This window comes from Armigeres subalbatus, chromosome 2 (genome assembly GCF_024139115.2).
Source record: "Armigeres subalbatus isolate Guangzhou_Male chromosome 2, GZ_Asu_2, whole genome shotgun sequence".
NCBI classification, from domain to species: Eukaryota; Metazoa; Arthropoda; class Insecta; order Diptera; family Culicidae; genus Armigeres; species Armigeres subalbatus.
In genome coordinates, this window is record NC_085140.1 from 424140747 (window position 1) to 424161033 (window position 20287).

The window sequence follows — 20287 nt, forward strand, 5'->3', positions numbered from 1 at the left end:
GAGAAGAAATATAGATATGCGAATATTTGTAGTCTGGATGTCTGTATATTTGCAGATCTAAATTTCTTAACCATGGCTTTATGCAACCAGGAGAAATTTGGGCTGAAAAATCTGCAAAGGTGGTAAGTTTTTCGAATTCAACTTATCCAAAATGGGAAAAGATGCGTCTCTGGCTGTAAACTTCACAAATGATGATCGCCTTCAAAGTTTAACTCAGTGGACGAAGTGGTTATGCACGCCAACAAAAAAGGAAATTAACCATACAATATATATCATGTGCTTGCACTAATGCTCTTAGGAAGCCGAGAAAATTTCCTAGCCGCTAGGATTCGAAAACAATGAAAATAATTATTGATATTCTTAATTTTATCTACTACTGGAAAGCTACTCAAAGCTCCACTAGTCTGATTTAGTTATAATATTTCCATCTACTTGATTCTTGTTTTCTTATAACTAATTTACGTCAAGGAAATTGAATCACTCCAGCCGAAACTATCGACATACGATGACATCAAACAGCTATAAATCACTTAAGAGTTACAAATAGAACCATTGCCTGGTTTAGGTTGTTATTTCGCAGCGGAGCATTTTGTACCATCTTCCTCTGTTTTGGAATGAACGTCTCTCATTTTGTACGTAGAATGAATGTTGGTTTCGGATTTTGGTCGTGTGATCAAGGAGATCCGGTGAGTAGTTAGTTTATGAGTCGTATGCTTACCAGTCGCGACGCGACCGGGTTGCATGACAAAAACGGTGAAATAGTTAGGAAGTGAATTGCCACGGAGGGGTATATTTGGAATCGGCCACTCTGATTGCATTGCAAATATAGCTATGGACGTTAAACAAGATTGAGCATTCTTTTTCCAACAAATATTGTAACTTACGCAAGAAGTAGAGAATATATGTACTAAGCTTCTTTTTTTTATTGGATATAAAAATCATGAAATACGCAATCAATTGAACATCATTAAATCTAATAATTCAAATGAAAACATATGAAAGCAAGAACATCATAAAAGACAGGTAAAACTTATGACAGGTGAAAACATTCCACTAAAAGAGCCTAAAAATTTTCTTATCATGAAATTGCAAAATAAAAAAAATGTTCCCACCCAATACCCGAGCAAAGTTTGAAATCAGATTGAAATCAAAATTTGCTGTCGTGATGTCAATAATTTTGATTACTCCATTTGATCTCGTTTTGTATGGATTAACGGTTAACACAGCAGAAATAAGAGCATATGTTTACACTACGGAATCACACTGAAAACAAATTTTGCTATCAGTGAAATCAACATGATAACTAAGTTTGAATTCATGAGATTCTTAATTTGATAGCAAAATGAGTATTCGGTTAGATTATTATTATAAGCATTGATAACAAAAAATCAACAGCATATTTTGTTTGCAGATTGCTTTTAAACTTTGTAAATTACAGCAAATTGATTACTCATTATGAAATCATAGATTTCAAAGTTGATAGCAAAATTAGATCTCTATTTGGTATTGTGATAGAAAAATGACAGCAAAAATCAAAAGCATATTCTGCTTTTAATTTGCTAGTGATGAAAATATTATTCTGCATAAAACTATAAATGGTTAGCAATGGGATCGACAATTATTTTTATTATTGATTAAGCATAAAAAATTAAGTAATTATAAAACAATGTCATTTAGTTCGAGTGTTTGAACAAATTAAAAGTGTGGTTTTAAAACCGTAGTCCATGGGTTATTAAGCACGAAATTCATATATAAAAATCATTCACAAGGATTAAAACATCATAACATGGAACATGTTATTAGCGTCTTTTAGCATTACTGATAACCATTTGCATCAGGCGGTTACATCCTTCAGAGGCCTTCTTAGCAACTACCGTTTCGTCATGAAGATGAATTCGCCTCTCCAACAGACGAGCTGAAACATTAGGAACATTAATTATAAATGTTATTTTATATTGTTTAACTATTTGCATACCTTTCACAAACTGCACTTTTTCATCCTCCAATGCCACAGAAACTGCAGGTGGTGATGCTGCTGATGTACATCCTCTATCTTCTCCAGCATTTCCTTCTGTGGCTACGACGTTCACTTTTGGACGACCTTTTGGGTTATTTGAAACCCGTCCTGTTACGGTTCTGCCAGCAAATCCATCCGGCCAGATAGCGTTCATAAGGAATTTCACAAACATGTAATCGCTATCATGCGCTTCCATTGACATCGTCATAATATCGTCACAATTCGGAAAACCTTCTACATCTTTGAACGGGCGAACGGGCTCAGGCAACAGTTTGGACACTAGGGCTTTCTGCAGTTTGGCGTTAGTTACTTTTAGGTCAGTTGTTTTCTTCTTGTAAAATGCCACTTTTACTTTGAGCTCATCGAGTGCTCCTTGCAATTCATTCACTTGGGCATCGAGTTGGCAAACTTTTACTTGCAATCCACAAGTACAAGCTAAAACAATAACACTAGTAGTTGAATAAACAACCAAAAAAAAAGAATCAGTAAAAATTACCGTCATTGTTATCTTGCTTGGTGGCATTCTCCTGGTCATCAATAGTACCAGAGTCCGCGATTGTCAATGAGCCGCTAGTTGTTGGTGATTGCTCCTGGTCGTCAATGACATGCGAGTCCGTAGTTTCCGGTGGATCCGTAATAGTTGACTGGTTGTTGCAAATTGTTATTTGGGCATCTGGGCTGGATAGCTCCGTAGTCAAGGTTGTTGATTCAGGATTCTTCTGAATTAACACTTTGAGTTGCTTCCGAGGTATTTCGTCTGATGGGTTCACAGTTTCCTTTGATGTTGAGCTCAATTTACGTTGTTTCCCCTGCTCCATAGTTGCAGCGGATCGCTAGAGAATAAGTGAGGTTATGTTTTTGATGGATCGATAGTTTGTTTTGAAAATACTTACGCTTGATTCACCCAGTTCATATCGCAAAAGTTCGATATTTCTTGCTTTGGCTATTTCCAAAACACGTTTCTGTGTCGCTGTCTGCCGTTTACGGACCATTTTTTTTTCGTTTAAAGCACTTTAAAATTTGCAGCCGTCACCAACGAGAGAATTCGCACGAAAGAATTTGACACAACAGACACTTCAGTTTTTTTGAAGTGCGATGCTTATACACGAAAAAACTAAAGAACCCAATAACGAGTTCTTTTAAACTTTGTTTTAAGTTTTTAAAAACTTTTCTCTTTCATTCGCTTTTGACATGATTGTCAGAAAACGAATAATGAAGTAACCAACATTGCCAGTTCAGTGGAAGAAACTGACAGTTGTGTGTAAAAAACATAGCCGAAAGGTTAGTACCTACATAGAAGCAAATTAAAACAAGTTGAGTGACTAATAAAGTTCTTTTTAGGTACCTTTAATTATACGTGTACAGTGAAAATGTTTGTAGAGTTGTAATTTATTCTCATTTCTGCTGTGTTTGACAAATTTGGAATAAAAATAAGTTAAAGAAATATATATTATTGTTTACTCTCTTTGAAGATAAGTCATTACACAAATATAATAAATTGAGTTATTGCTAAGTTATTAAAAATAACTGCAATTACCCGAAATGGATCGCCGAGCTCAGCGTCACCATTATATGAGGAATGAATATCGTGGAAAAAAATACGTCCGAAAGGTTTGTTTTTGAGAATTTATATTTTAGTATTACGCTAATCATTATATATCAAACTAATTTTTAGTCTAAACAAAAAAATGTAAATCACATCATAAGAACTAAATTTGGTTCGCGAGATTACTCAAATTACTCCGAAGTGTCAGATGTATCATCAATGAAGGAAACTGATTATTCTAGTGAATCAGATTTTGATGGGTTTGATACTTCGATTGATGATAAACAAGCTGATCGAATTAACTGCTTGGACCAGTACATTCTCAATGCGGAAGGGCATGTGTTGTCAAATAATGTAAATTCATCGCTAGTAAGGATAATCACAGATGTTATTACAAACGAAATGGAAACACAACGACCCATTAATGATAGTAACGATGAAGATGTATCTATGCCCGAGGAAAAAGTACCACGGATCGATGAGAATGCGAATGATACTGAAACAATCAGTAGTCTAGAACCTACAGAGTTTAACGACTTCCAGTCCGAGGTAAAATGATGATTTTTCTTATTCATGTAACGTTTTATTTTGTCATTTTTCAGAATTCTTTCAATGCGACTAAAAATCCTTTGAAATTTATGCCTGGGCTTGAAACATCAGATGCCCTGTTTATCATCTTAAATTTTTACATTAGGCATAGACTCACTCAGGAGGCTTTGGTAGATTTACTCAAGCTGCTCAATATTATTACTGGAGTGAAAAATTTCCCGGAAAATTTTGAAACATTCTCAAATGCATTTCCTGATCCGTACGACACTTTTCGAGTATACTTTTGTGCAAATTGCCAATGTGAAGTTGGAAGCCAAGCCCCCCCTAAGGGTATCATTTGCTCTGTTCCTGGATGTAATTCCATGAATTTTGATTTTTTTGTGGTATTACCTATCGAAAAGCAACTACAAGAAACGGTTCGAAAATATAAAGTGGAGATAGAAGAATACGAACAATCAGTTCATAAAGAGAATATAGCTGACATCAGTCGAGGATCAATGTGTCGCAAACTGACCACTGAAGGCGATAAATACATTTCTCTCTCTGTAAACACGGATGGTGCAGCAGCTTACCGATGGACAATAAATAAACCGTGTTATCCCATTTTTCTTGTGATAAACAATTTGCCCCCTCGGCTACGTTTCAGCAAGCACAACATTATTTTAGCTGCAATTTGGCTGTCCAAAGGAGATCCGAACATGTGTCTCTTTTTCAAACATTTCTGTAAAGAAACCAGGCGTTTGAGACATGGAATGGAAGTTGATTCAATTTATTATAAAGTTATATTACTACAAGCTTGTCTGGATACAATCGCTAGGCCAAAGGTTCAGGGAACAATCCAATTTAACGGCAAATTCGGTTGTTCAACATGTCTGCACAGCGGTAAACTGACGAACGGGAATCAGATACGGTATCCCTTCCAACACTCGAAGCAGAGGGAGTCCGTTGAAACCCAAAGGTTGATGATGGAAGTTCATGAAACAGGTGTACCAAAATATGGTATCAAAGGTCTTTCTGTTCTGATGTTCGTACCAGACTTTGATGTAATACATGGTAAAGTTAATGTAACACGAAATACTTGACTTAAGTAATTTATTCGACATTTATTTTAGGTTTTCCTCCTGATTTACTAATTTACTTGATCTACATCTTTCGCCTGAGAAAATTGACTCCTGTGAAACATCTATCAACAGCTTCGTAGCACAATTTGAAAAGTTTTATGGTGAAAATAACATGGTATTCAACGTTCATTTGTTGACCCATTTATCTCAATGCGCTAGAAACTTCGGCGCTCTCTGGAACTCTTCTTTATATCCATACGAGAGTGCAAATGGGATGATACTTAATTATAGGACAGGTAACAATCATCCGGTGGTTCAAATCACCAAGAAATACGTAATGCATAGGATTTGCCAAAACTCCAGAATTCCGGAGACATCACCGGCTTATACTTGGCATTCTGAAATCTGAATTCAACAAAAAAGCAAGATCTTCATTTTGATAGGCGATTTGTTTATGAACTTTCACAAGACGTTAGCATTGACGATTATATTGAGCAACGTGAATTTAGCTATCACGATAGAATCCATGTTGGAAACATACAGTACCGTACCCATAAGTCATGTAGGGATCTGGGATATGATGATTCATATGTTTGCATTTATGGAGAGTTTTTCCGCATAGAGCAAATATTAACAGACACAAACAGTGAAACATATATTGTTGGCTTGAAACTGATCACATGTAAATTATTTGACAATATGTTTACGTATTCAATAAGTGATTCTATGGTACTGAAAAAAACAACTAAACATTTTCGGCAATGTGTAAGTGTCGAAATTAAACAGGATCAAAACGTCTTAAAGTTTATTTCCATGTGTAAATTTATCACTCAGATTGACTAACAATAAATAAAAGTGAAACTTTAAAAACAGTACTACACATATCTTTTAATAATATATTCATTCTAACCGAAAACTCAACATAAAGATTTGAAACCAAGCTCGAAAATCAAATGAATCCCATTTTTTATAACATCACTTTTGATAGTCGACAGCATAATTTGATGTAAAGCTGTTATCATTATGATAACTGGGAAATGCATATTGATAACATGTTTTGATATCAATTAAATAATAATTGACATCAAATTTTGTTTTCAATATAATCTCAACAGCAGAGCTTAATATCAATTTGCTCTCATTTTGTTAACCGACTTTGCTCGGGTAACTTGTAATGGTTTATTCTCTAATTATGCTAAGGCTTAAGGAGCGTGCTCGCTCCCGAAAAAAATCACAAAAATAAGAAACAAATCGAATTGCTTTCCATTGCTTTGTTTTTAATGGAATCAATATCGGAGCCATGAGATGAATTCCAGGAGCAGTTCCTCTAGGTAGTTTTATATCAGTGAATATAATTTCGAAATCAACAGCAAACTGAAATCAAAATAAGTAATCAATTACGAAGCGCAAAATTTGCTATGACATAATTTCCTCTCTGATAGCACTGAATTCCATGAATCTGCCAACGAACTATGTATAGATAGACGATACAGAGACTCCTCAGGACATGTGGAACAACGAAACGAAAAATTGTTATTCGCTTATCAGAGCGGAAAGCTGCAGTTTTCATACCCAATTGCACCATAGATATCCGTGTGATTCGCAAGACATCACAGATTTCATACGGTTGCGTGCATAACCAACTCTAGCGTTGAATGCAGCACAAAGAGCGTACGTGCTTCGTACTAGCAGCGACCGAAGAAATCATCCCATTTTCCTGGTTATGCTTCATTCATGAAGTTCATTGGATGAGAGAGATGACACTATTCGCGGGGATAAAAACGTACAAATCGATTCTTTTGTTCTTAAGATCTGAATAATTCAGACGGAAAAATACAATCAAATCACGCAAAACATTTTGTTCGACAAAATGAAACATTGCACGCAGATGATGAGTTTTTAAGGTTTTCATGAATGCTATTGAGTATAAAGTTAAAGCAAATACGAATCAACGAAGGAACTGATATTGCGATTATTGACAGATCAGTAGTGTTGTCCCCAAGGAATAAATGACCGGAGGCATTTCTTCGGACCAATCATTTCGAAATGTACCGACAACTGTTGGTACATTTTGAATTGATTGATTAGTTTGTATCATAGACAGCGCCTTATTCATCAACGCCGCACTAAAACCCTTCTCATGTTTTCATTAGGTACATTTGATACGCTTCGAAACAATCGATGAAGCCGTCAGCAAGGTTAACAATCCTCGCTCACGCTGCCACCGCAAATAAACATTTGCAGGTTCATTCCCACGAGGAATTCGCAGCGCAGCAATGTGAAAATTGTATAACCGACCGACGAGACGAGTAACATTTTTAGCTTCGCATCGAACACATGCAGCAGCATGCACTTACCAGTGTGAGATTATGAACATGTAGGGTGAACTAAAGATGACAAAAGTCTCTTTTTTTATCAAGATTCTATACGTTTGATTCCGGCGAGATTTTCAATCTTTGAAGCAGGAATCATCAAAGTAGACTTCCAGAGAATGTTTCGCAGTTTTAGTCTGGACACTACTGGTAAAATCAAAACACCTACCTATAAGACATCGCCCCGCCTTAACAGCCACATTGTGGGGGGTGTGTGATTTGCTTCAACGTAGGCGACACACGGTACGGTACCATTTGCGTTAGCAAGATGCGATCTATTTTCGGCACGCAGTTTATACAAAACAAAGAAAAACCTCCGACGACGTAGTGAGTAAAACATTTTTTGTGGGCATATTTTTGGAGTTGTTTAACAACAACGGAGTACAATATCAATGTCAGCGCTAGATTTGAATGTCATGTTAGCTTTAGCTTAGCTTCAACTAACTTTATACACTACATATCTATGGTTGCTGCTCCGCTGTTGACTAGAATAAATGAAATTGCGCAATTTACCCAACTAAATGACTGACGTAGGATTGCCTATCAGGAGATGGCTAGTTCGATTCTCGGTCTAGTCTAGGATATTTTTGGGTAGGAAACATGCTCGACTCCCTGGACATAGTATATCCATTGCAATTGCTACACAAGCTTTCAATTTATAACTGAGAAAAATGCTAATAGAATATTAACTTGAAAAGCAGGCCAAGTTCCAGTTGAAATGTAGAGCCATAGAAGAAGAAGAAAAAACCAGATAGATCCTCCTAGCAGTGATTGTGCCTTTCTCGTGCATTATAAAACAACCCAATCAAACAATCAAATGCAATATCGGAAAATTCGTTGAAATGCTGAATAATTTGTGATATTAATTTTAAAATCACTGAGTAAAGTATTATTAGCGCGCGCGTTTTATGCGAGCTTTTTTAGGGCCGATGCCCACGTAGCGGTTTTCCAACGCTGAGTGTACGCGGCGTCAAAAATACGCGGGTGTGCATCGGGAAAAAGCGGTAACGCAGCGTCGCCGCGCCGATGCACATCTGCGTTATTTGACCGCTGCGTGCACGTGGCGTTGAAAAAACGCTACGAGGGCATCGAGCCTTAGTATACCAGAAAGCTGCAGAAACGTTATGGCGTTATGCATCGTAACTTGCATGCAATCAAAGCGGATTTTATCACCATGTGTTTTTATTTATGCAAAAATCAAAATCCCTGAAAAAATATTTTAAGCTCTTTTAGTGGAATGTATCCAACCGTCTAAACGAGTTAAGTACTCTCCATTTGATTCCACCAATTATTTTCGGTATCTCTGCAGATAGGTATTTCGACCACACAGTTGTGGTCGAAATACGTATCTGCAGAGATACCAAAAATAATTGGTGGAATTAAATGGAGAGTACTATGAGGTGTAAAGTAGCCTTAATTCTAGAATAATTTTCCAAGAAATTTCTGAAAATTTTCAAAGCAATTTTTTCCGAATTTTTGAAGTAGTTTCTGGAGAAATTTTCGGAGTAACTCCCTGGGGAACTTAAAAATTTTAGGCAGTTTCTGAGGCAATTTCTGATAAAGGTAGCCTCAAATTTCGGAGATTTCGTGCGCGAATTTTTTCTCATGTATTTTTACATATGCGATGTTTTCGGGATTCGGGCACGGAAAATCAAAACCCCGCCCCATTTAAAATGCACGGGAACCAAAATCTGGCAGAAAATTTTCCCAAGGTGTGAAGCTACCTTAAGCAACATCTGGAACATTTTTTTATTGAGTTGCTAGAGGTATTTCCACAGGATGTTATAAAGGATTTTCTGAGACAATTCCTGAGGGAAGTTCATAAGCAACGTCTGTAATATTTCCAATGTAATTCCTGGATAAATTTTCATTGGAGAATATAGAAATTTTCTAGGAAAGAATTCCTGGAAGAACTGTGGAAGGGATTTTTCTTTCGAAATTCCTTCACGATTTCTTTTACGATTCCTTCACGAAGCTCCTGGAAAGGAATCGAAGAAGAGATTTCCGAAGGAATATGCAGATGAATTTCTTAAATACATTCCAGAAATTTATTTTAAAATTCCTCTAGAGGAAATTTTACAAGAATTCCGAGAGGAATGTAATCGAGAAATATTTTAACGAATTGTTTAAAAAAAATCTAAGATTTCTGAAACATTGCATTGCGTAGGCAAGAGCACGCAACTCATGTTCAGTTCAATCAAAGTTAATTGCCTATATTTCGGCGATTCAGTCGGGTCTGAGCTTGACGACCGACTGGCAAATAGCTCACACAACCTCACTTGATCAGTACAGTTGCTGATGAAGAATGTGTGTAGCCGCCAGACATTCTAAATACTCACGCTCCTCTAATGTGAACGTGTACTATACACATGTGGAAGTGTTGGCTTGACTAATGGAATGCGAGTGATTTGATTATGCGTCCAATTCGGGAATCTGGAGCTCATTCAGTAGCCGCTAGGTTGCAAAGGCCGACGGTGGTCTTTCGTAGCTTAATGGGTTAAAGCACCAGTCTAGCGTACTGTAAGGTCGTGGGTTCGAGTCCCACCGAAAGGAAGGTGGTTACAATACAAAGTGGTTCCAATGCATTTTTCAAATCATTATCTTCCACATAATGTACATATTCACATATGAGTTTTCATAACATTGTAAATTAATGTCAAGTCGGATGGCCTAATCCCCGAAATATAGGCAATTAACTTTGATTGAATTGTTTTGTGGATTCTATTGAACGTAAGCGTTTTCCTCCAAAACTAATTCCTTTACCTGATAGAGGAAAGCTTATTTTGTCGGATATATACCGTGGCTTTATCAATAACAGGGTGCTACTCATCTGTAAAAACAAAATTCCCTGATTTTTCCAGGTTGTTTTCATTATTTTCATTGGTGGCCTCACAAAAACAATGTTGTAAATTACTTAGGAAATTCCTCCAGGCATTCCTTCGCAAGTTTTTTTTAGCATTAGCATTGTTACGGTGTAATTCGTAGATTGGACACTAGTGATACTTATGTTTTACTTTTGAGATTCTTATCTAGATTGCTATCAGAAATCAAGAAGGGGAGTTATCCTTGATTCCAGTCTTAAACAAAAATAACAAAAGCATGAGGACTACTACTCCTGGCCACGCCCATCTTCACCGTAACTAGGGAGAGGAAGGAAGTGTTGATGTAGTACTTACTTAACGAGAGACCACCGACTTAGCGACTCTCTCATAAGTACCACGGAGTTGGATAATGAGGAAGATAATCGTTGGGTCAGGATTTGCCTGTAGCTGGCAATGTAACCGTGATAGATCTTACCCCGTAACACACCACGTAAAGGTGTCTACCCAGCATTACGGGAAACCAGGCATTCCTTCGCAAGTTTACCCAGAAATTGCTTCAGCCATTCAATCAAAACTCCTTCAGGAATCACATAGGAAATTCCTCCAAGTATTCCTTTAAACTTTTCTCCATTACACTTAAATTATTTTGGAGACCTCGGCAAAATTTTTGCCGAGATTCCAACAGCCGATCTCGGTAATATTTTTTACTGAAACTCGGTAATTCCTTTACCGAAATTTTGTCAATACCAATGTATCGGCTGTCGGATTCTCGGCAATCGGTAAACTTAGAATTTTAAGTGTGTCCATCAGAAAATGCTCCTTGCTTCAGAACTGCCTCCAGCATTTAATTTGAAAATTTCTTTGCTAAAATTTTAGAAAACATCTCAAGGAATTGTTCCGGAAATACCTTTAGAGATGCATTTGGCGATTCCTTTACATTTTTTTCGACTTCCTTTAAATGTTTGTTCGAAAATGTCTTGTGAAAATCCCTCGGAAATACCTTTATAAAATACTTTGCCGATTTCTTCAGATATTCTTCTGATTTTTTTTAGGATTTTCTTTGGAAATTTGGTTAAGGATTCTTTCGGATTTTTTTTAGAATTTTATTTATTCTGGTTTTTTAAGAAACTTAAGAAAACTTCTTAAGGAAATGTTCGGGAAATATGTTTGGGAATTTCTTCAGGAAATCCTTCAGAACTTCTTACGAAAACTCCTTCAAGAAATGTGTTGACGCAAAAATATGAGATTGCAGGATCCATGACGTTAGGCATAATACCTTCTTTATATCGTGGGCTGTTTTTGGGGCATTTTATGCTTAACATCCTTTATGCCTAACGTCCTTATACCTGTTCGCGGCTATTCGGCCATTCTTTCAAGAATTCCTCTAGCAAAAATCCTTCACAAATCTTTTTACAAATCGGAAATTTCTTAAAGAAATCGTACAAAAACTCTTCCAGAAATTCGCTTTGAAATTCCTCCGGGAATTCTTTTCGGTTTTTATCTTGGAAATTCCTCCAGAAATAATTTACGAAATTGCTAATCTTTCTTATGGACGCTCTTTTAGTGATTTCTTTGAAAAATTCCTTGGAAAACTGATCCCGAAATTTCTTTGGAAGTTCCTCCAGGAATTTCTATGAAAAATCCTAACTAATTTAGTATTTTTAAAAGTACTCCTAAAGAATTTCCGAGATAATACTCAAAAGAATTTACACAGCAGTCCCTCATTGATTTCCCGAATAAATTCCTATATTTCACCAAGAATAGCTTCGGAAAATATCCAGGAATTCTTTTGAAGATGGCAAAACGTTTTTTACGGAACAACGATCCATTAACGTTCACTACATTTTCAATAGATTTGATTGGTATATTTATTCAAATATTTTTAAGGATTTTTTTCCATCTTTTGAGAGAATTTCACTCATTATCACCGGGTATTGAAATTTCCCGAATTACCTATGTCAGGAATTCCCTGATAATTCCAGGTATTTTCCAGGTAGGGAGAAATTTCCTGATAATTCCAGGTTTTCCAGGTTTTTTTCAGGTAGTAGACACCCTGAATAAATGCTTGCTCTAGCAGGAATTCCCCTTCCAATGTTTGTCTACAGTATAAGTTACGCCCAAATCGCAGATCGATCCCGAATTTAAAAAAAAATCCTAGAGAAATCTACAAAGGAATTCTTAAAAGAATTTATGAAAAATTCCATGGAAGAACTTCCGGAGGAATATCTGAAGGAATTCCCGAAAGAATATCAGAATATTTTTAGAGAAATTTAAGAACTCCTTGAGGAATTTCCTTAAAAAATCTTGAGAGTGAGTGAAAGTAAATAAACGTCATGTTGATAAAATTCTGATGAAATTATTGAATAAATTTCCGAAGAAATGCCTGGAGGAATTTCCTACGGAATTCCTGAAAATATTCCTTTGAAAGTTTATGAAGGAATTTTCGACGGAATTCCCGGAAAAAATCCAAAGGAATTTCTAGAATAATTTTCGAAAGAATACCTGGAAGAATTCCAAAAGGATTTTTTGGAGGAATTTCCGAAGAAAAACTTTAAGGAACTTCCGAAGGAATTCCTGAATTGAACACCCGATGGGAGTCCTGGAGTAATATCCAAAGGATTTTTGGGAGTGACATTCGAAGGAATTTCAGTAGGAGGTTCTGGAATAATTATCGAACTTACTTGACTAGAATTTTCGAAGGAATTCTGAATGGAATCCGACAAGGACAAGATTTTCGGGAGGCATGCCCGATCCCTGGAACAACTTCCGAAGGAATTTCAGTAGGAATTTCCAATGGAATTTCTGGAAGAACTTTAGAAAAAAATTGAAAGGATTTTCTGTAGGAACTCATAAGGAAATTTCCGAATGATATTTTGGTAAATAATTTCCTATGGAAATTCTGGAAGAATTTTTGGAGGAATTTTCGAAGGAATTTCCTGAATCCTGAGTAACTTTCGAAAAGATTCCTGGAGGAGTTTCAGAGGCAATATCTGAGGTAAATTTAAAAGAAAACATCTGAAGGAATATTCGAATGAATTTCGGAAGGAATTTTCGAAGCAATTTTAGGAGGAATTTCCTATGGAATTTTCTTAATTTCCGTGGCAATTCCTGAAGGAAGTTCGCAAGCAACATCTGAAGTCTGGATGGAAATTGAAAAGGAAGTTCCAAACGGAAAATCTAGAGGAATTTCCCTAAAATATCCAGGATGCAGCGATATCCAAAATCATTAATTTTTTCAGAGTAATAGGACGAGGCCAAAGGTGCCGTTTGAACGAGATGGCGCCACAACATTTGTGGTAAAATGAATTTTCTTGTATGGACAAATCACCCGTTCTCACTAACTACGCAACGCAGCAATATGTGACCTAGGTAGAAAAGCTACAAATATTTTTTAGATTTTTGATACCCTTGTTGCATTTTGCATATCTAAACAATAAATAAGATCTGATTACAGCTCCATACTAAACTCAAGCGGTTTACTACAAATTCTTTATGACTGCTCTCCATCTAGAGTTTACAAAAGTAACATCCATAACTTACGCCATTCAACAACAGTTGTTGCTGTATATACAAAATCACATTGATATAAATACGCAGCATTGCCACCTCTCGTCTAATAGTGTCAATATCGCAATTTATACCAGCAGGGGTACTAGTGTTGTTGAAATGATTTGAAAGGGCCTCAAGCGGAATTTTAGATAGAATGCCACTGGTCTCGTCTTATTGTCAAGTCAAGACATCGCTCATTGAATTGATCGATTCTCCCTCAAATAACAGTTTTTACTACTAACGTCAAATCATAAATGTATCAATTACGCCAAAAAAACTGGTGCCCAACTATGTTGCATCAGAACTCTGACACCGACTGTGATGAGAATCGCCTTCAATTTAAAAAAATAAATCCACTTAGACCAGATTCGTACCAGTAATGTCGTGAATGAGAGGCCTTAATTAAGACCTCGAATCTACAAGCGTTTCGCGTTATGCGTTGCGCTAAAAGTGCGCGTAAAATGTAGCTGTTTTTCACCTGACCTTCATTGAAATTTGAGTGATTTTCCCTAAGTCCAAATCGTCTACACTCGGACAGCACTGATGATGATAATGCTCTACTGTGATATTATAGACTTTTGTAGTATACTCGCAAATAGGCATCATAGAACAAACTGCTATCGACAAACGTATACCCAAGGCGTAAGAAAGAGACAGCAAAGCGTGCGATGCTGGTTTGTTTTATGAGCGTTGTTCAGTAAAGCTTGACTTCCACCACTAGGTTCGCTAGTGTTTCGAAAACATGGAAGCACCACATTCTCCGGCAAAGATGCCTATATGTTATGTGATATCCGTGTCATTTGTTGTCTTTCTGCTTCATTTCTTCATTTTAGATATTTCACAAACTTAATGTGAGGCCTCTTTAGATTGAGGTACCGCTATTTATACCCTTCGAGAAATGGCCTCTACCAACTCTCAAAGGCACGCCTTTTAATCAGTTTCGGCTTCAACAACGGTACTGAAGCTCAAACATATTTTTGCTTTTCCGAATTCGTTTTTGTACAGAGATCTGATCTCATTGCGTTTGGCATTTCGGAATCTCACCTTTACACGAAGCTCTAATCAGTCAGAAGGTTCAGCAAATCCACCAAATGTGTATCCGCTTCTTTCCTAATTAATCAGCAGGAGCTTGGAGCTTGGAGTCGAAACCAGTCTAAGATTGAGTTACGTTTTATAATTTACTCCATTGACTCCATCCAAAAAAAATTTCCGGGAAATTTTTCTGCCGGATTTTAGGCCCCGTATATTTTAAATGGGGCCGGGATTTTGAATTTTCGTTCCCAAATCCCGAAAATATATGTAAAAATCTTCGGATCAAATTCCCGAGGCTACCTTTATCCTAGAACTTCCTTCTGAAATTCCTAATCTTTCAATAGTCCAACATGGAAAACTTAACAACGTTTCCTCCGGAAGTTCCTGCAGGAATTTACTTGAAGTTTCCTTCAGAAATTCCCCCGCAAGTTTCATCCTTACATGTTCCTTGAGGAAATCCTCCGAAAAATCCTTGAGGGATTCCTCCGGAAGTTCCTTCAGGGATTCCTCCGGAAGTTCCTTCAGGAATTCTTTCGGGAGTTCCTCAAGTAATTCCTCCGGAAGATCCTTCAGGGATTCCTCTGGAAGTTCCTCCAGAAATTTCTCCGGAATTTCCTCCAGGAACTCCTCTATTAATTCCTCAAGAAATTTCTTCGAAAAACTTCCTGCTTCCTGGAGGAACTTCCGTAGGAATTTTTGTGTTAGCTTCCGTTTAAACCCGTAAAGGAACTTCCGGGGGGAATTCCTGGAAAATTTTGCGGAGGATTTCTTTGAAGAACTTCCGGTAGAACTCCTCCTTCCGGAAGAGTTCGTCCACTTTCGGAGGAATTCCTCAAAGAACTTCCAGACTCCAGAAGAATTCCTCAAGAATCTTCCGGGGAAATTGCTCAATTGCTCCGGGGGCATTTATGTACGAAACTTGCGGAGCAATTCCTGAAGGAAACTTCGAGTAAGTTCTTGTATTCCAGAAGGATTTTCTGGAGGAGTTTTTGCAGGAATTTCCAAATTAATCCAGCAACTTCCAGAGAAAATCCTGGAACAGCATTCAAAGATATTCCTAGAATATGGCGGAATTCCTAAAATATATCGCCAATGAATGCATACAAGAGTTCAAGAAAGAATTCCTCGAATAATTGCTGAAGTGATTTCTGGCAGAATTACAGAAGAAAATTCTGAAACGCGCAAAGGAGTTTTAGGAAGAATTTCAAAAGAAATTCTGGATATTATTTAAAAAATAATTCTGTTCGGTATCCCTTAAATATACACACTCAAATTATTTTGTATACCTCGGCAAAAATTTTACCGAGATTCCAACAGCCGAGATCTCGGTAATATTTTTTACTGAAATTCGTTAATTCCTTTACCGAAATTTCGTCTCTATTTTGCCGAAATTCGTTTTTTTGCCGAGATCTCGGTAACGATTACCGATGACTCGGTAAATTTTACCGAAATTCGTCGAAATTATTACCAATATCCCGGCTGTTGGATTCTCGGTAATCGGTAAACTTAGATTTTAAGCGTGTACTTTTCTGTCAATTCTAAACGGATTTTGTGAACGGGTTTTAAGGGCAATTCCATAAACTAATTCCATCCACCAACCTAATTTAGAACACAATCTGTGAGGAAAACCCTGAATAAAATTCTGAATAACGTTTTATAACTGAATCAAGACAACAGTACCGGATTAACATCATTTAAAACTATACAATAACAAATATAACAAAATTCCCGAAAAAAGAATTTCAAAGCGCATTTTATTTGAACATACGGACAGTTTGTTGTTTCCCTTCTGCTTTGTTTATTCCGCCCAGTCCCACCCACCCGCATGGTTTTGACAGCAGCTACGTAGTCTAGTATCGTACGTACGTACGTAGTATCTTTTCAGCTTGTATGTTGCAACACCTTTGGACTTGATTGTATTTCAATCCGCCAACGTGGCTTCTACGACGATGCTTGTGGCGTTATCAAGGAACTTAGATTCTTCATTGCACATATGACAGGACGCACCTGAATCAATAATCCACTGAAAAGCTCTAGGTTGTTTTTTTTTTTCAGGAGGTCTTTACTTTGTAGCCGCATATTTTATCACTATGCTAAAGAAGGGCCTTGTCAAAAAATGTTCTACTTCCAGATTTGATAAGAGTACAGCGAAATACGTCTGGTCTGAATGAACAATAACATTGAAGGTTTCGTGCAATACTGGCGACACTCAAAATTTTTGGTTTTTGACATTTTGATATCTAAGCGGGCAAAGGATGGAATCGGTATAAAGTTGCACCTGACAAAAACCCAGGTCGAAATTCACAATACATCAAATGTTATGCGTACATATTTCAAAATTTGACGATTTTTTTAAAAATTCACAAAATAATCATGAATTTGTTGTTTTTTTTTTATTTCTTTGCTGAAACAGACAAAAATAATCTATTTGCATCAACACATGCAGATGCGTAAAATTCCAAATAATTACAAAAATAAAGAAGTTTCTTATAGCGAAAAATTGAAAAAATCGTTTCTGAAAATTTGCTAATTTGGTTGCTTCTTCATCTAATTTACTGGCGATATCTTAGGGCAATTTATATTCATATGGGAATTTAAAAGGGAATATTAAAAAAATGCGTTTGGCCCTCCTGCAACTTTCATGACGCATTCTAATCTACAACGGTTTTGAATTCATTTTGAGTTGAAATCAATACATAATGATCTGTCGAAAGATAACTACGTTTTACAGGAATGATGAAGATTTTTCAAAATACAACGAGTAGATACGTCGTATATCAGTTCTTATTATAGCCTACTCGTGGAACGGCGTGTGACAGTAATCGCATATTCCTCTGAAAGCGAAATGTGCATGTAAACACGTTCCAAACAGAGAGCTGCTACTCTGTGCGTCTTCTGCCATGAAGAATTTAAATACATTCGTAAATATTTTCGACGGAGAAACACACCAGGAATAACTCTCGTCCAAACGAATAGGAAGACAATGTGGGAGTCATGTGGCTATTATTATCGAAGTTCAACACGTCTGGCACATGACTGCTGGCGCAGTTTCCATGCATCGTTATGTTTATGCTTACCTTCCTGTTAATCACGACGCGCAGAAATGACCACCGTCAGTTTAAGGTCGTGCAAATGAATTTATTTCCTTTTTATTTACAGCCTATCATGTTTAAATACTAATATATCTTGAAGCTATTTTTTTTGTCATAAGATGAAATTGAATTATAATTTTCCAAAGTGATATAATTTCAAAAAACACTGTTAGGTACTCAGTTTTACAATAATTTAAAAACTGAATATTTTTACCTCTCAAAAAAAAAGTGCACAGTCGAATAAAAGCAAAAGTTCACTCACCCGCTGTTTGTGACGCCGGAATTTTTTGAAAGAGCATCCAAAAATATCACTTCTTTTAGATCCGGTGGTTCCTCGAGTTTCGCCGGTTTGTCCAACAAAATATCCTTCTTTCGGGATGCGCTAGTCCTTCGAGCACTTGTCTTTCCAAGACCAGCAGCACTCTTTTTTCTAGCACCGTCACTTTTGAACTTTGGCTGATCACTCTTTTTCACAAAACCACCCTTCAAAACACTTTCACTCTCCCATCCCTGGGACTCCTTGCCATCTGGCGCCACTTTTTTCTGCGCCTTTCTTCCGCCAACCAAATCATCCGGATGCTGTTCTCGTTTGTAAAGATGCGATGAATGATACTGTTGCTGCTGTTGTTCCCGCTGTTCATCACTGTTTTCCAATGGTCTCGTCGTCTCCGAAGCCACCGACATGAACAGAAGGCCACTGGAATGAAAGAATAGAAGACCGCCGTACATTTTCTGCAGATTTGCCAATACTCAAGCTTTTGTGGGTAATATTGGAAGTGATAATAAATAATAAGCAAACGATACAGGTTACATTGTTTACCACTAGTCTACGACTCACTATTATACCAATATTAGAAATTTAAATTTGATTACCCATGTAACGCAAATTCCATTGATTAAACTTATTCGATTATGTGTATATCGGCCTAAGTAGTATAACAGACTTCAATTTTTAGTTACTTTAAAATCAAGCCAAAAAGTCCTATCAGTTGAAGACGAAATACACGGATCTGCCAATGTCAACAAGTATTAAAATCAACTGCATCTTATGATTGACCATGTTGTGTCAGGACAAATTAAAAAATGTCGACAGTCACTGCAAAACATTCATATCCTGTCTGTGCTCTTAGTGTAAATTTGATGGTAACCTTGAAAAACTAATAAATTTAATCTATTTATGATCTTGTTTGCGAGCAACTGATAGATTGGTAGGAAACTTCATCGTCGAAGAGCTGAAACAATGAACAATAAGCATTCAAGCTAGTTATTAATAAATGCGTTGTTGTTTATCTAAAACATTCTTGCCATTGCATCATACAAGACACAGAAAGGCCTTGAATATTGACAACACCCCCTTTTGTGACGTGGGGCACTGCGGGAGGCCCACATCATACATCTTCCGTTCCAATAAAATCGATCACAACGACCAACGGGGAACTCTCACTTTCGTTGGCATTTCGTTACTACGACCAACATTTTCGGAACTTACTTGGACACGAGCAAAACGATCAGCAAGGTGCAGCATGTGTATCCCAGATTTTTGGTTCGCATCGTAGTTTTTCTTCTGTTCCGGCACAGGGAACCCCAATTTTCACTGTTTGACGACGCGACGAAAAAACATTGGCGAGTCTTCTTCGCTCCGTCACTTATACGCGATTGGATAACAGCAACGCGGGATTTTGGGTAACCTGGCCGCGCACGAGCTAAAACACTAAAATCTTGTATCTATCAGTTCATCAATCACGAATAATAAATGGACGCGAATGGAATACGGTATACATTTTTTCGGGAAAAAATGGATCGAATTTCTTTTCCCACGGATGCAGGCGACAACGAAACGTCGGATTGATTTTTATGTGGAATTGACAGCTGGCGTTGGCAAAGCGTTCGCGCATTGTTTTTTTTGGTAAAGGCAACGAGATAGGGAACGGTTCCCGGGATTTTTTGAGAATATGTTCAAATATTACGGAACGCAAAAAAAAACATTTTTTTTTTCAAGAACTTTCCAAAGGGTGTCTCACTGGTAATGATCGCAGCGAATTCCAATCGAAATAAAATAGATTTGAAGCGAATGGATTCATAGATATATGCTACGTTTTGACAGGGCAAGTGAATTGAACAACTCAGTTTAATTCAATTGACTTGCCAAAAGTGTTGGCCGAAGACAAGGGAACCCCCTCACAAAGAATAACAACTAGAGTTCCCTCTCTACACCACGGCAGGCTACTGACTGATACTTCTGCCAGT

At 37.1% G+C, this 20287-nt stretch overlaps 3 protein-coding genes across 5 annotated transcripts in view; 1 reads left to right on the forward strand and 2 right to left on the reverse strand.

Moving 5' to 3' along the window:
- Nucleotides 1–19875, reverse strand: part of LOC134213482 (uncharacterized) — a 69240-nt gene extending 49365 nt beyond the window's left edge. The window contains exons 1-2 of one of the 2 annotated variants that reach the window (XM_062692564.1): nt 19530–19875; nt 18303–18737 (exon numbers count right to left, since the gene is read on the reverse strand). In XM_062692564.1, coding sequence (XP_062548548.1) covers nt 18303–18737; nt 19530–19591 — 497 coding nt within the window. In that variant the 5' untranslated portion in view covers nt 19592–19875. Of the gene's footprint in view, nt 1–18302; nt 18738–18913; nt 19063–19529 lie in introns of those variants that run through there. The other variant, XM_062692565.1, reaches the window with a different exon arrangement.
- Nucleotides 1122–3730, reverse strand: LOC134217851 (uncharacterized). Of its 2 annotated transcripts, XM_062696670.1 has the most exons (4): nt 2911–3601; nt 2514–2850; nt 1976–2452; nt 1122–1915 (listed from the first exon to the last, which is right to left on the reverse strand). In XM_062696670.1, exons 1-4 carry the CDS (start codon nt 3007–3009, stop codon nt 1800–1802), a joined length of 1029 nt encoding a protein of 342 aa, XP_062552654.1. In that variant the 5' UTR covers nt 3010–3601; the 3' UTR covers nt 1122–1799. The 2 variants fall into 2 exon arrangements, with proteins under 2 accessions (XP_062552654.1, XP_062552653.1); XM_062696669.1 differs by having other exon boundaries at nt 1122–2452; nt 2911–3730.
- On the forward strand, nt 3760–5231 carry LOC134217850 (uncharacterized). Its single transcript, XM_062696668.1, has 2 exons — nt 3760–4112; nt 4166–5231. The coding sequence occupies exons 1-2, from the start codon at nt 3783–3785 to the stop codon at nt 5192–5194; spliced, it is 1359 nt and encodes a 452-aa protein (XP_062552652.1). The 5' UTR covers nt 3760–3782; the 3' UTR covers nt 5195–5231.
- Nucleotides 19876–20287: the final 412 nt, after the last annotated feature.

Bases quoted from the DNA above. Each gene is read 5' to 3' on its own strand.
- LOC134217851 (XM_062696669.1), bottom strand. From the start codon at position 3,009: ATGGTCCGTAAACGGCAGACAGCGACACAGAAACGTGTTTTGGAAATA. The intron at 2,851-2,910 runs GTAAGTATTTTC...CTTATTCTCTAG, and splicing joins ATGAACTGGGTGAATCAAGC to CGATCCGCTGCAACTATGGA. The intron at 2,453-2,513 runs GTAATTTTTACT...TTATTGTTTTAG, and splicing joins CAAGCAAGATAACAATGACG to CTTGTACTTGTGGATTGCAA.
- LOC134217850 (XM_062696668.1), top strand. From the start codon at position 3,783: ATGAAGGAAACTGATTATTCTAGTGAATCAGATTTTGATGGGTTTGAT. The intron at 4,113-4,165 runs GTAAAATGATGA...GTCATTTTTCAG, and splicing joins TTAACGACTTCCAGTCCGAG to AATTCTTTCAATGCGACTAA.